The sequence below is a fragment of the Echinops telfairi genome, unplaced genomic scaffold (genome assembly GCF_000313985.2).
Source record: "Echinops telfairi isolate 266 unplaced genomic scaffold, ASM31398v2 ScPeMD7_7458;HRSCAF=8496, whole genome shotgun sequence".
NCBI lineage: Eukaryota > Metazoa > Chordata > Mammalia > Afrosoricida > Tenrecidae > Echinops > Echinops telfairi.
The window spans coordinates 14,482,693-14,498,692 of record NW_022111358.1 but is presented as its reverse complement, the minus strand read 5'-3'; the positions used below and the strand labels follow the sequence as shown (position 1 = coordinate 14,498,692).

General features: G+C 37.2%; 2 protein-coding genes across 4 annotated transcripts in view; one reads left to right on the top strand and one right to left on the bottom strand.

The window, feature by feature from the left end:
- RPS6KB1 (ribosomal protein S6 kinase B1) overlaps window positions 1–7,069 on the top strand; it is a 39,099-nt gene extending 32,030 nt beyond the window's left edge. For 2 of the 3 annotated variants that reach the window (XM_004706998.2, XM_045299536.1), the window contains 2 exons: window positions 5,247–5,359; window positions 6,153–7,069. In XM_004706998.2, coding sequence (XP_004707055.1) covers window positions 5,247–5,359; window positions 6,153–6,390 — 351 coding nt within the window. In that variant the 3' untranslated portion in view covers window positions 6,391–7,069. Of the gene's footprint in view, window positions 1–5,246; window positions 5,360–6,134 lie in introns of all 3 variants that reach the window. The other variant, XM_045299537.1, reaches the window with a different exon arrangement.
- A 3,936-nt stretch (window positions 7,070–11,005) lies between these two features.
- The window catches only part of RNFT1 (ring finger protein, transmembrane 1), a 12,321-nt gene continuing 7,326 nt past the window's right edge, over window positions 11,006–16,000 (bottom strand). The window contains exons 7-8 of the mRNA XM_004706997.4: window positions 12,389–12,490; window positions 11,006–11,770 (exon numbers count right to left, since the gene is read on the bottom strand). Coding sequence (XP_004707054.1) covers window positions 11,636–11,770; window positions 12,389–12,490 — 237 coding nt within the window. The 3' untranslated portion in view covers window positions 11,006–11,635. The remainder of the gene's footprint in view (window positions 11,771–12,388; window positions 12,491–16,000) is intronic.

The window sequence follows — 16,000 nt, the reverse complement described above, 5'->3', positions numbered from 1 at the left end:
CTGCCTTTGGTGCTTGAAGCCTGGTCCCTTTGGCCCTTCATGTGCTGCTTCCATGTGGGCTTTGTTGCTTCTGGACTAGATGGCTGCTTGTTTACTTTCAAGCCTTTAAGTCCCAGACCCCAGACGCTATAGATCTCGATAGCCGGGCCTCATCAGCCTTCTTCACCACACTTACTTATGCACACATTTGTCTTTAGCGTTTATGTGGGGAAGGTGATCACACAATGATGGTTTTTGTTCTTCGGTGTCTGCTACCTGATCCCTTGAACACCTCGTGTTCACCCAGGCTTGTGTGCTTCTTCTCTATGGGCTTTGTTGCTTCCGAGCTAGATGGCCCCTTGTTTATCTTCAAGCCGTTAAGACCCCAGACGCTCTATCTTTTGATAGCCGGCCCCATCAGCTTTCTTCACCACATTTGTTTATGTACCCATTTTGTCTTCAGCATTTGTGTCAGGAAGGTGAGCATCACAGAGTGCTGATTATTAGAACAAAGTGTTCTTGCATTGAGGGAGTACTTGAGTTGAGACCCAATGTCCATCAGCTACCTTAATACTTAACATATAACTATAAAAGTACATAGACCTATTTTCCTATTGTTATATAAATAAATAAATATATTTACATATGTACATGCCTTTCTTTAGACCTCTATAAATGTCCTTTGCCTCCTAGTTCTTTCCTCTATTTTTTTTTACTTTCCTCTTGTCCCACTATCATGTTTGGCCTTCATTTGGGTTTCAGTAATTCCTCGCTGTTACATTGGCCTTGATAAGCTCTCTCAGCTTCCTATATCCTTCTCTCCATCGCATCGATTTTAGTTCACTCTTGTTCCCTTGTCCCTGGGTTACTTGACACACACCCCCTTCCTTTCTTCCACCTCCCCTTCTTCCGTGTCCCCACAGAACCGTCAGTCCCATTGTTTTCTTCTCTGAATTGTTTATCCCACCTATCTTACCTAGATAGACGGGCAGAGATGTTAATAAATGCAACAAAAGGGCAAAGCCAAACAAAACAACAAAGGAAGACAAAACTAACAAAAAACAAAATAACAACAAAAAAAGTCAATGACAAAAAAAAGAAAAGCCTATAAATAGTTCCAGGTCTGGTTTTTTTTACCTTTAGGAGTGTTTTCCAGTAGAGTCTGATGGGGTGCTACACTCTGTCCCCAAAGTCTATTTTTGGCATTTCCCAGGGACTTCATTGTTTTGCTCTCTGTGCTGCTCTGTTGCATGCCCTGAGTGTTTCGCCCCAGTGTGATGGAGTCAGATCGGGCACAATTCTGCACTGTCTCCAGTGTTGCCCCTCGTAGTGCTATGTGTCAGTGAGGGGCATTGTGTCTTGTGGTGGGCCCAAACCTATGGTCCTCTCTGTGCATTGGCTGCTCTGAGCAGAAATATTGTCCTCAGGACTCCATGGCCCAGGATGTGTTCCATTCTCTCTCCTTCCCTCTCTGTTTGTTCCTGTGTGTTCTGATCAATCACACCCCTCTCCCTGAGCTGTGGTTTCAGTGCTATTCTCTGAAGTGAATTCTTCTGGTGGGAGGAGGAAGGGTGTCCACATAGTTGGTATTGGGGCCGGCCCCACAGACCTCTTTATTGGTTCCCTGCTTCCTGCTGGTATGTTGCATTCATGTCTTACTCCTCTTTTTAAACTTTATTGTGAATTGGGTAAAACTGGTCAGTTTTCCATTCTGTAATTCATACACATTCTTTTTTTTCTTCACATTTTGCTTCGATGATTAGATTGCCCACAATGTACTACTATCATTTATCTCATTTCCTTCCTGTGTTTCCCATTCATCCTTCTTTCCTAACCCTTCTGAACTTTGTCCTTGGGTAAATGCTTCTCTTTTGATCTCAGATGGTTGATTATGGTAAGGAGTGCATACTTCCCAAATGTTATTGTTCCCCAGATAGACCTATGTGGCTAAAATCTAAGCCATGGAATTGAGTTCATTTCCAGATTAGAAGGGTGGCTAAGGACCACAGTTGCAAAGTTTCTACCTTTCTCTATTTGACTAATATGCTTGGTCCTTGTAATGACTTTGAGTTCCATTCTTTTTCTCCCACTCTATCCCAGAACTTCTAATGTTATTCATTTCAGAACAGCCGGTAATGGTGGCTGGACACCAACTAGTTATTCTGGTCTCCGAACCATGGAGACATGTTCCCGTGCTCCATTAGTACATTGGACTAATTGTTCTTATGCCTATTCAACTTTACTTTTCTTTCTTCTGGACGTGGAGAGATCAATAGTTGTACCTGAGATGGCTACTCAACCTTTTAAGACCTCAGTTGCTATTCACCAAAGTAGGATGTGGAATATCGTCTTTGTGGCCTATGTTAGCCAGTTGACCTCTGTGTCCCCCAAGGCCATGGTCCCGAGTTCCCAGCCCCTCTGAGTGTGAATCAATTTACCTTGATGAGAGAAGCTGCCTTTGCAGTTCGTATAGGTAACCTGGGGTGTTTTGCTTGTTTTTAAAAATCATCCCCTTAATCACTGGTATCTACAAAATTGATTTTCATAATAAAACACTACATTTTAGAAGAGTAGGTGTTTTATGATTCTTTGGAATGTATGATTCCTTCTTTACTTAAGTTATTGACTTAATATGATGTTTGACTCTGCACCTCAAATTATTACCGCCCAGCCATAGCAGTGGGAAAAGAGGAGCTCACTGTTAACTCTTTAATTCTTGAAACAACCATACAATAAATTGTGCTATTAACTGCTAGGCAACTTTAGCCGGTTTGTCAGTATTTGATATTGAAAAATATTGGATCATATATGATAGTAAATTCTCAAGAAATATCTATATAGATTCATAGCTTATCTTCACAGATCAAAAGTTTTCAAGATAATAATTAACAAAAATTACAGATTTATATCAGATTGGTATATTCTTTCTCCCATGTGTCATGTATGCTTATATTACTAGGCTTATGTGTCATGTGAGTATCACAATGTCTCTTCTTTTTGTACTACCTTTAGGGAGAATGGAATGTTTTCTTCCTTGTTTATTTTTCTTCTGAGTTTGCTGAATTTGCCACAGAAGTATTGCTAATTAACTTAATTATCAAACTTTTAGTTCATGCTACTTACAGTAGTATTATAGCTAATGGGGATAGGAGGTAGGTTCTAAAGCTCGCATGAATGCACAAACTGTGTATTCTTGCTGATAAAAGGGCTCAAGTAAAAAGAAATTGTTTTGGAAATGTTGATGGCAACATATGTATAAGTGTGCTTAATACTATTGACTGATGGATTGCTTGTAAGAGCCCCCAAGAAAATGATTAATTAAAAAATTAATTGTGCATTCCAAAATTATCCTTAAGTTACTATAGTACTATAAAGTTTTAAGTAACATTGAATAGTAATGATTGTATAAATATGATTGTACTGAAATATAAAACATATACTCAAAATCTAATTTTCATTTTAATTATATAAGAGATGAAGGAATATGTGTATGTAGTTAAACTCATTTATGTTTGATGTGTACATGATAGAATACCACTGTATTCCTCTTAGTACAATGTCTCATGCTCAGTTAGGGAAGTAGTCGTGAAAGGCATTGATTCTGGCATTGTATTCTCTTTTTCTCTGTGTGCTACTGATGTAGAACTTAAACTTTAAAAAATTTATCACAGAGACATTTTCACCTCAATTGGCCATTACAGTTTCAATTAGTTAGATGATCCACCAGGAACTCTCTTCCCCCCCCCCAGTAACAATTTGATAGCATCTTAGCTATAAAGAAATGCAAAGTTGTAGCAAAAGTTACATGGTTAAGCTTTCATTGTCAATTAAATTGTTGTTGGGCTTTTCATAATTACTTAAATTGGCTAACCACTAAACCTAAGAACAATTCATTTGTTATTAGGTATGAGCTAGCATTTTGTATGGAAGGCGGAGGGAGCTCTTTAAGGATTAGCAAAAATAGTAACATTACACTTTCCTGGAGATAACGGCTTTAGAAAATTTAAATTCCTATAGTAATGCACCATGTACAGAACTAAAGGAACCTGTAACATGAATAAGGAAAAACCTGGTCCTCTTGATAGTTGTAGCCTTAGCCTACTAGAAGCTGTGGGGGAAATCCCTTCTGAGGTTTAAATAAAACGGTTACAAAGTGTATGTACTCTGTAGCATTGCATCTCACTCCTCAGGTCTTCCCCCAGGCCTTTCTGAATTTAATTGATTATAAATCATAGTGACCATAGTGATTGTAATGCCCAGCTCATAGAGGAATAAATTAGAAGAGGAATGATAAGGCTGTTAAAGGATGACTATACAGAGCAAAAGAAACGGCAGCTGTAGCTCAACAGCAAGAAACAGAAAACTGTGGCCAGAGGGGGAACTAAAGAAAAAACCACAAGATTGTGGTTTTGCCTATGTTAGTTGATGGTGTTCATAATGCTGACCCTTAATCCAGAAAATATTATGTGTAATCATTGGTATGAAACTAGAAAGAGTACTTTGGCTTAATTATGAGAAACTATTCCAGGGTGATCATTTTAGTTGCTTATATACATGTGGCTGAAAACTCTAGAATTTACTTAAAAAAAACCCCACTGCCATGCTGACTCATAGTGACCCTATAGGACAGAGTAGAGCTGCCTGCCCCTGTGAGTTTCAGAGACTGACTTTTAAAAAAAATAATTTTATTGGGGGCTCTTAACTCTTAGCACAATCCATTGTGTTAAGCACATTTGTATATATGTTGCCGTTATCATTTTCAAAACGTTTTCTTTCTATAAGAGACTAACTCTTTACAAAAGTAGAAAGCCCCGTCTTTCTCCCGAGGAGCAGCTAGTGGCTTTAAACTGCTGGCCCTGCAGTTACCCACCCAGCGCCTAACCACGAGGCCACTAGAGCTCTTAAAAGAATTCACTTTAGGTTGTTTGGGGTTTTTGTGCGGGTGTGTTTAACATTTTAATGTGAAGTCTACATTCCTGGCTTTTTGGGGTTTGTTTTGTTTTCGTACTACTGTCAGTGAGTGGGGTTGTATTTGCTGCCGTCTAGAGCATAATAGAATTTTGCTTTCTTAAAGTTTGTGCCTCCAGAAGTTAAGTGGTGTGGAAATAAGGCTTGAGGGCATCAGAGGTTGTGGGGATGAGAACAAGAGGATTCGGATTGGTGCATTTTGATGTGATCATGTATTGGTGTTGCAGAGATGGAACATCCGTATTTCTTTGATGTATGTGAGAAAGTGCTGTTTTATAGCCCACTGTGCCTTCTTTCAGGGTTTTACTTATGTGGCTCCATCTGTACTTGAAAGTGTGAAAGAAAAGTTTTCCTTTGAACCAAAAATCCGATCTCCTCGAAGATTTATTGGCAGCCCACGAACACCTGTCAGGTATTTCAGATTTTTCATTCTGTCTGTTTTTTTGAAAACCTAGAAGAGCATTACTTAAGAAATTTACAAAAGGAAAAAATTTACAGCCTCATATAAATGAAATAACTTTCATAATCTCTTTGGTGGACGTAAGCATACCACCTACGCCTTTTTGTACTGCAAGTGACTGGTCTCTGACAGTGTCCCACAGCGTGCCTTCCTTAAAGCAAGTGTGCTTTTTATACCCACAGTTAACACAAGCATTGTCCCCATTCGGATGAAGCTTACCATTTAGAGGAAGAGATCCACACACATACAAACCATTGCTATTGCAAGTAGTTCCACGTGCGGTAGAAAAGAGTGCAAAGAAAATCGAGAGCAGTGGTGGAGAACGCCTGCTTGATGAAGTAACATTTAGGACTGGAGCTAAAGAGCCAGCTGCCCCCAAAACAGGAGAAATAGTATTATAGACAGAAGACTGGCAATCGCAGAAATCCTGAGGGAGGAGGGGAAAACTGCCTTTTGGAAAGAAAAAGTTGGTTACTGTTTCTGAAGTGAGTGAGGAGAAGAATGGCACAGGGTGGAACACACTTTAAATGCAGTAGGACACTTGTAAGCAGGGTGTAGTTACCTGATTATTAAAGGCAGCAAATGTAGAGATGAAGAGACCAGTTGAGGAATGCTAGCAGTTAGTCTAGAGGAGAGATGGCTCAACTTTTGCCTTTTTGTTAACCTACACAAAAATAAAACTAAATGATTCTTTCTTGAGATGATCTCTGTGATAAATGAATGATAGTTCTTCTTTGTCTTAAAGCCCGGTCAAATTTTCTCCTGGGGATTTCTGGGGAAGAGGTGCGTCAGCCAGCACTGCAAATCCTCAGACACCCGTGGAATACCCAATGGAAACAAGCGGAATCGAGCAGATGGATGTGACCATGAGTGGAGAAGCATCAGCGCCGCTTCCAATACGACAGCCACACTCCGGGCCATACAAAAAACAAGCTTTTCCCATGATCTCCAAACGGCCAGAGCACCTGCGTATGAATCTATGACAAAGCAATGCTTCTAATGAATTTAAGGCAAAAAAAAGGTGGGGTTTGTGAGCACCCTACAAGGTGAAACAAGAAGACTGAAAATGACAGTCTTACAGAGCCGGTGTCTTTATACAGAACATCTTGAACAGAAGGAAAAGTAAACATGGATTTTTAAAAATCAATCAATGGTGCAAAAAAGAAAAAAACTTAAGCAAAATAGTATTGTGGAATTCTTAGGCACATCAATTAATCGATTCCTAGCAACATCTTCTCAACCTTATCAAGGATTTTCATGCTGATGGCTCAAAACGGACAGTATTAGGGGTAGGATGTTGCTTCTGAATCACTGTTGGATTCGAATTGTGTCGAAGAAGGGTTATCTTTTCATTAGGCAAAGTATGAAGTTGCCTATTAATACTTGCAACTAAGGACAAATTAGCATGCAAGCTTGGTTAAACTTTTTCCAGGAACATGGAATCAAAGACAGAAGAAACCTATCAATTGATGTTTTATGTGCAAACAACCTGAATCTTTTTTTTATATAAATATATATTTTTCAAATAGATTTTTGATTCAGCTCATTATGGAATACATCTCAAACTTTAAAATGCGAAATTATTGGTTGGTGTGAAGAAAACCAGACAACTTCTGTTTCTTCTCTTGGTGATATAATAAAATGCAAATGAATCATTGTTAACCACAGCTGTGGCTCGTTTGAGGGATTGGGACAGAATTGGGGTCTATTTTCAGTAACCCAGCTGCAATACCTATCTGTAATACTTGGGTGTGTGTTCGGGGGGGTTGGGGGAGATGAACTTATTTAATCATTTCTACCTGCAGTACCTGCTATGTGCTAAGCTGAACTGGAAGCCTTGGAATGGGCATACGTTTTATGTCCTACTTATCATTCTTGTCCTAGGCCTGTATTGCACTGGGAATAAAATCACCATCGGTTCTTAGACCAGTATTTGGTTCATGACACCAAATATATTCTGCCCGTGACTGAAGGAGGACTGAAGAGAGGGGAAAATGCACTTGCAGGAGGCAAAGTGAGGGAGGCTAGAGATCCATGGGCAGAGGGCATTGCCACGGTCCACACTGTCTGATCGCTTTATAACAAATTAGTAAGGTTTTATGTTTTACTTTTTTTTTTACAGTTTACTTTCTGTATATTTTTTCCTCAACAGTTTTTTAAAAAGGAAAAAAGGTGGTTTTTTTTCCTCCTATAGTCGGGCTATGTTTTTTGATTGTAACAATATTTGATGGCCTTTTGATGAATGTCTTCCACAGTGAATAAGACAACTTAGTGGCTTAATTTAAGAACCATGTTACCAGGACACTCTGTTTTTGAAATTGTAACAAAATTTACATAAGTGATTTACAGGTAAAAAGAATAAAAATGAAGGTGATTTTACCTTTCTTAAATACTTCCTGCCTTAAAGAGAGCATTTCCATGACTAGCTGGTGAAAGGGTTTACTATCTGCAGAGCTTTATAAACAAATTCAGTGCATACTGGCTTCATAGATGATCATGCAGTTGGGTCCTACCACTCCTTTTTGTTGGTCTGGTATACTGTCTTCAGTCCAAGTGTGTAAAGTCGGTTTGTAATCTTTTGCAGCCCTGGAATTTTTTTTAAATAGATGCTGCTTGCTATGTTCTCCAAACCTTTTTGAGCCATAGGATCCAAGCCATAAAATTCTTTATGCATGTTGAATTCAGTCAGAAAAGAGCAAGGCTTTGTTTAAATTGCAATTCAAGTGAGATGGGATTAAATCCTGTCAACAGTAAGCAAAAACAGACCCATGGAAAATGATTGAAAATACACTTTCAATTATGGCAATAAACAAGAATTGATAACAGTTCAGCTTTAGATAGAAAAAAAATTCTTTTAAACCACCCTCTCAAGTTTCCTCTTTCCCTTTTTGCCGCAACCTACTGCAGACTTTCTAACTGTAGCTGGTAAATTAGGAGCTACAATGATGATTAAGGGCAGAAATTATACCGTAGGTATAAAATCATTGTTCTCCGACAGTTTGTGATGTCTGAAAAACAGAAGCTAAAACGTCATGGTGGTTTGTACAAATTTTGTTTCAGACTGTAAATGGCTTGTGGTGTCTTAACTGTTGTCTTGAAATGTGTTTACTCACTGTGGTGTTGTTGACTGCCTGAACAATTCCAGTGATGCTTTGACACCAAAATATCCCCGTCTTATTACAAAAAACATTTGCACTGTGAATGGTTGGCTATAACTACCCTATAGTTAAAACTGTTTTCATAATTAGTGCTGCCAGCAATACTGGCAAACACTGCAACTTTTCTGCATAGAAAGCATCCATGCAAGTAGTTTTCCTAACTCAATATTCATTAAGTGGAATTAATTTTCCATCTTGTGGCAAGTTTATTGAGAAATTGTGTTCCATAAATGGACATCCCTACTATGACTGTGAAAATGTCGAGTGCCACATTGATGTCAGACAGAAAGCACACACCTATGCAATATGGCTAACTATATTTATTTGTAAAAATTCACGCGTAGTTTAAACATATGATGTCAATAGGACTAGTCTAGGAGGGTTCATTATGAGTATTCCAGGTAAGTGTATAAAAGAGCTTAAGTGCTTTTCTTTCATCACTTGATTATTTTCTTTAAAATCAACTATTACAGGATATTTTTTTATTTTATACATGCTGTTTTTTAATTAAAATATAACCACTGAGAATGAAGTTTACTAATTTCATTTTATAAGATTTGTAAGCGTTACAGAATAATTAAACTGGGATTTATAAACCAGCTGTGATTAACAATGTAAAGTATTAATTATTGAACTTGAATCAGATTTTTAGAAATTATTTTTCCCCTTTGTGGTCTTAACTAATTTGAATCCGCCAAGGATTTTCCCATACTATTTTTGAGAGAGAATTTGGGGGGAGGGGGTCTGATGCATGTATGATATTCCATAAATTCAACATTCTTTACTATAGCTGATAAATGATTATAATAAACAAGAATGCATCTTATGTAATATTATATACTGAGCCTTGGATTTTATATTTAATATAGGACCTATTTTGGATATTCAATTAGTCATGGTTCCTAGCTTTCTAAGGGCTAGATCTAAGATTATTCCCTTGAGAAATGTTGAATTTATGAATAGATTTTGAAACTGATTGATTCTCAATGTCCAAACATCTACCTTTTTCCATAGTAGTAGTAGACATGAACAAGCTGGACAAACCAACCAGAAAAATACATACTATCACTTATGATCTGACATCTGTTACTGATTGATACAGTACTTTTCTTGTGTGATTCCTAATTTAACACTACAGCACAAGTGTTATTTCAGTAGATTATCTGGAGTACAATCTGAAAGATGGGTTTGTCTATGTTTGTGTTTGCTCTTTTAAAACTTAATTTTTTTCTATTTCAAGTTGGCTTTGCATCAGAGTAAATAAATTCTTCAGCTGCCTTATCAGGAGTGCTATGAGGGTAACGCTTTTTCTGCTTTTCATCTTGTATTTAGTTCAATGTATTATTTGATTTTGGATTGACTGAATGTAAATAGAAATTAAATACAAATTTGAATGAACATAAAATAGTGATTTTTTTTAATTATCCTAAGATAGGAAGAAAATATACACATCAGGTGCATGTAAGTAACTTTTTTTTTAATATACCAAATGCAGCTAAGTTCTCATATCTAATGTTACTAAAAAATGTGAAAAATGACCATAGTAAAGAGCGTAGTATTGATTTTATATATTGAATTTGGATAGTTGTGCAAAAATAGACTTGAAATTGTTGCTTTAAAAGTCACATGAAAATTTTACATAATTTCACATAAAAGTACTGAGATGATTTCTAATGGCAATCAACATTTTCAACTATATTATTGGATTTGTATGTGCCGCCAAATTGTAAGCAACATCTGGTAAGCATCACCCTTCCAAAAGTTATTTCTGTACAGAAGTTCCCCTAGACTTTACCCTTTTATAAAATATAGTATTTTCTTAGTGCTGGTAAAATAATCTTTGAGAGGGCATGATATGAATTCATGAAATTTTTTAGTCTATATTTCCTTTTGTTTGAAGAGAAGAAATACAAAGGCAGAAGTAGAGTTCATCAGTCTTGCTAGTGGACTGCATAGCTTTATAGTTTCCCTTTTACAGTTCCTATGTGAATGTTGTTTTAAAAAAAAAATCACTGTCCACAGTCAGCCTCAAGTGTATTAAGAAACTAGGTGTGGGAGGTAAACCAGCACTACAGAAGAGAGCAGAACCTCTTTTTAGTGTGTTTAATACAGTAATTCTAAAAATAAACACCAAACCTATTGCTTTTATGTCAATTCTGATTCATTACAACTCAGAACTGTCCCGTAGAGTTTACAAAACTAGATTTTTATGGAAGCAGACGGCCACATCTTTCTCCCATGAATACGGGGTGGCTTTGAACTGCTGAACTTGAAGTTAGCAGCCAAGTGCTTTACTACTGTGCTACCGGGGCTCCATTGAGAATATGGATAATATGGATAAAAACCAAACCCACTGCCATCGAGTTGATGCTGCCTCAGTGACCCTATCGCCCACAGCTGTAAATAAATAATATGAATGTCACAGCTAAGAACAGAATGCGTGTGTACATTTAAATCTTTTATTGTCACTGATTGCTTATACAATAGAGAATAATACAATATTTAAAAACATATCCTCAGTAAATCAATCTTCATTTAGGAAATCTGATTATTACCAGTAAAATACAGCCCTTAGAACTTCCATTTAAATGAACAATTTTATGAAAATTTTAAGCAGTTTTGAGAATGAGAATTATAAAAGTCAATGTTAAAGAAAATTCTCGTTTCAGGTAAGGTTCATCTAAAAAATAGTATGAAAAAATAGTCTATTTTGAAAATAATGTCAGGAAAGAATACCTGAGTTCCTCTAAACCCAAGTTCTAGTTAGTCAATTGCTGTTTTGGTTACATTAAGAAGAAAATATATTTACATTTTAACACTGCAATCACCTGTCCAATAATTAGGCTAAAAGAAATGCTAGATACATGTTAGATTGAACATTACTTATATATTTTTGAGAGCACGAGGTGCATTCACTCATTCTGCTAAACTGGACTATGCATTTAAATCATAACAGTCTGAAAATATTTGGAAATATTTTCTTTTAGTTGTGAAAACCCTTTCTAATGCCTTTACCAATAGTCACTGTATCCAGATGAAACTATTCTGTGGCCTTAATAGTTTATAAGACTTAATATATTTGAAGGTGTGAAGAAGTAGCTCCATCTTTCCATTTGTTGATATGGTCTGAAATTACAGTTCTGCACAGTGGACATGTTTTTTCTCTGTTAAACCATAAGGTAATGCATTCTTCACAAAATATATGCTGCAAGGGAATTAAGTACTAGATTTTACACTTCATAAACATCTTAAATTCATCACACTACAGATAATCATACTCGAGAGCTGAAAGTAAGTTTGTTACAAAGCAGGTTAGAACCACTAAGTGTTCTTTTGACTCTATTTATAGGAATATTTATTTAACCATTTTAAATAAAATACAAGATGACCTCGATATGATAATACTTAAAGTTATTATAACACTTTAATAGTCATTTAAAATGTAAAATGACTGGCAAAGTATAAGAAAAAGCCTTAAAAAAATAAAAAGCCTTATAAAATACAATGACAAATGTTGGTTTATTCTAAAAGACTACCATCCACTTTTTAAAAATTAGTCTGCCTTCTAATCACTTTGGTATTAAATTTGCCAGATGAATCCCCCCCCCCTTCATACATCTCTCTGCATAAAAGCCATCAACAAGGCACAAGGTTTACCCAATCTACCAAACCCCTAATCATGAGTAAGAAACTATGCTCGTATGACTCTTGAATGCTACCTTCCACTAAACACTATTTGTTTTTTCTTTATAACTAACATGAATGTGACTTCTGAGTCATGGAGAAGAAATGCTTTATCTAGGTTCCGTGAAAATATAATTACCTGACAAATGAGAAGAACTGGTTTCTGAAACTCAGCTTGACAGATTGAGCAAATGTCATCCACATCTGAACACTGTCTCTTGCTGGCAGCTACACCATAACTCTATGAAAATAATAAGTTTTGCTCACTTACAATTTTGTTTTTAGTGTTTCTCAAATATATAGATGTTCTGCTTCTCAAATCCCCCTGGAACCAGGCATTTGAAAGTGTTCTTGGAGGATACAAACATTTTGAGGCTGAACTACATAAATCCATGTTTTGAATTGCAAGGGGTGAAATCATGAAGACATAATTTGACCTAGGAAACTGTTAAATTTAGTGAACTCCCAAATGAGTACTTCAAATCCAACACAACTCTTAAAAGACTATAGGCTTACTCTGAGTCAAATCAACAGCACTGAGGTTTTACACTTGCATAAGAGGGGCGCTTTGAGACGTTCCTGGGAAAATAGAAAGGGAATTTTTTTGGAAGCTCCATTGCACTATATGACAGGAATACTAAATTGAACCTACTGTTAGATCTTGCAGAGGTTCCCCGCAGGGTCAACCCATTCCTTATCCGGAGAAGTTATCTTAAAAATACAGGTGTCTGCCCTACACTAGGGACTGATTCAGTATGTCCAGATACACTGGTACAGGACCCAGGAAATCCATTTTTTTAAAACAAACAACATGTGAATTCTAAATGAAAGTTTGGGGCCACCGAATAATATCCTGCTGAGTTATTTTTTTAATCCTTATATTGGGGGCTCATACAACTCTTATCACAACTCACCTATTGTGTAAAGCACATTTGTACATTCGTTGGCCTCATCATTTTTCCCCCCAAAGAGTTGTAAAATCCCTCACTTTATTTTTTTAATCGTTTTATTAGGGGCTCATACAACTCTTATCACAATCCATACTTACATCAATTGTGTAAAGCACATTTGTACATTTATTGTCCTCATCATTCTCAAAACATTTTCTCACCACTTAAGCCCCTGGCATTAGGTCCTCATTTTCCCCCTCCCTCCTGAGCCCTTGATAATTCATAAATTATTTTGTCATATCTTGCCCTGTCCTACATCTCCCTTCACTTTTCTGTTGTTTGTCCCCCAGGGAGGAGGTCACATATAGTTCCTTGTAATCGGTTCCCCCTTTCCAGCCCACTCTCCCGCTACCCTCCCAGTATCGCCACTCTCACCACTGGTCCTGTAGGGCTCATCTGCCCTGGATTCCGTTTCCAGTTCCTGTCTGCACCAGTGTACATCCTCTGGTCTAGCTTCAGATCATGATAGTGGGGGCGGGGACGAAGCATTTAGGAACCAGAGGAAAGTTGTATTTTTCATCGTTGCTACATCGCAGCCTGACTGGCTCATCTCCTCCCCGAGACCCCTCTGCAAGGGGATCTCCAGTGGCCTACTAATGGGTTTTGGGTCTCCACTCCGCACTCCCCCCATCATTCACTATGGTAAGATTTTTTGTTCTGATGATGCCTTATACCTGATCCCTTTGACACCTCGTGTTTGCATAGGCTGGTGTGTGTCTTCCATGTGGGCTTTGTTGCTGCTGAGCTTGATGGCAGCTTGTTTACCTTCAAGCTTTTAAGACCCCAGACGCTATATCTTTTGATAGCCAGGCACCATCAACTTTATTCACATTACTTATTCATCCACTTTGTCTCCAGCGGTTGCGTCCAGAAGGTGAGCATCATAGAATGCCAATTTAATGAAGTATTCTTGCATTGAGGAAGTACTTGAGTGGAGGCCCAATGTCCTTCTGCTACCTTAATACTAAAGCTATAAATATAGGCACATAGATCTATTTCCCCATCCTCATATATAAATATATTTGCATATGTACATGTCTTTATCTAGACCTCTATAAATGCCCTTTGCCTCCCAGCTCTTTCCTCTCGTTCCTTGACTTTCCTCCTGTCCCACTATCATGCTCAGTCCCCACCAGGGTTTCAGCAATTCCTCTTTGTTACATTACCCTTGATCCTGCCCTACCAGGTCTCCCACACCCACCTCCCACCAATTTGGATCACATGTTGTTCCCTTGTCCCTGGGTTTGTTAACACCACACTTCCTTTCCCCCCACCTCCCTCTCTCCCATGTGCCCCCGGAACTGTCGGTCCCGTTGTTTTCTCCTCCAGATTGTTCATCCCTGCTGAGTTTTAAAATATTTTTACTTATCCTTAATTATCAGAAAAGTTGGGTCTTATTACTAAGAAAGGAATGACAAAAATTTCAAAGAACTAAAATAGGCAAATGTCACGTGGGTAGAGACAGGACTGTCAAAAGTAACTGAACAATAAATACAATTATTTGAATTTTCTTTTCCTCAAATCTTAAATGTTTCTGAATTCTGAGATCTTTAATTTTTTTCAGCAAATTTGGTACAACTTTACTCATTAACTAGAGGTTACATTGAAGAATTCTCATGGAGATTTAGAAGAATCAAAATGTTACAAATCAGATCAGCTCAGTCACAGAAATGAGAGGAAAGCGTGACTTGTTGGGACATACCTGATGTCATAATCGAAATGTCTTCAACTAAATGTCTAGACTAACAAAAGGATGAAAAAAATAAGAACTTTTGAGTTTGGTAGTATTAAAAATCCAGTAACGAGTCATCACACTGATCGAAGATCTTGGTATCTATCTCCCTTTAGTAAAATGTCCTTTAGCGGAGTGCAGAATACATTGTCAACACTTATTTTACATTGAAAGCCTTTAAAATAGTATTCTTGTCTGGCATTTTGGAAACTACCTCCAGGAGATTGCATTTCCCTGGTCAGTTAAGGAAGGTCCATGTATATGTGAGGGAGCTTCCCCAAGTTTGTGGAAAAAATCCATCACTGTTTCATTTATCTTGCACATGCCCAGTATCTTGGAGAATCTGAAATATATGCCATTATAAGTGCCTATGATGTCTTATTGAAGCATGACTGCTATTTTCTTTCATAAAGAAAGAATATCCAAATGTATTCTTGAGATTATTTCAGTACAAGCTTTATTGGATGGATTCTAGTGAAATATTAAATTGACCAGAATTGAACTTTCCCTTTTACCTTGTGTCAAGAAAAAGGTCTGTATAGGATGTGACCAAGACTTGCTTCTATACTAACACTATCTTAGTTAGTCTGTTGTACTTTAGAAACAAAATCTCTCATTAAATACATTTAATACTATATTATTTGGTTGGCATTCTTATCTGTCAGTCCCCCTGACCCCTGACAAATTAACTGTTTATGGACCAAATCATGAGATGTGATACCTAAGTTACTGGGTACCTTTGGGGCCTGGTCTGATAGGTAGATCACCTTGCTTTATGATACTTCATAATTTTTGTAACATTAACAATCATAATCAAGTTTATAGTAGTCTTGGGCAGCATCTCAATTTACTACTAAAAGTCCATGCTGTGAATTTATTTGTATCTACAGAATTTAAGAATTGGTAGAGAAATTTTCTCCAGTATGACAACTATAAGAAACATTTTTAGTAATGGGGATGTCAGAAATGGCTTAAAAAGTTTGTGGGAAAATGGAATAAAAAGATAATAGAATTTTTCCCACAAACTTTTTGAAAGCCTCTCATAAAAGTGAAATCACTTTCATAAACG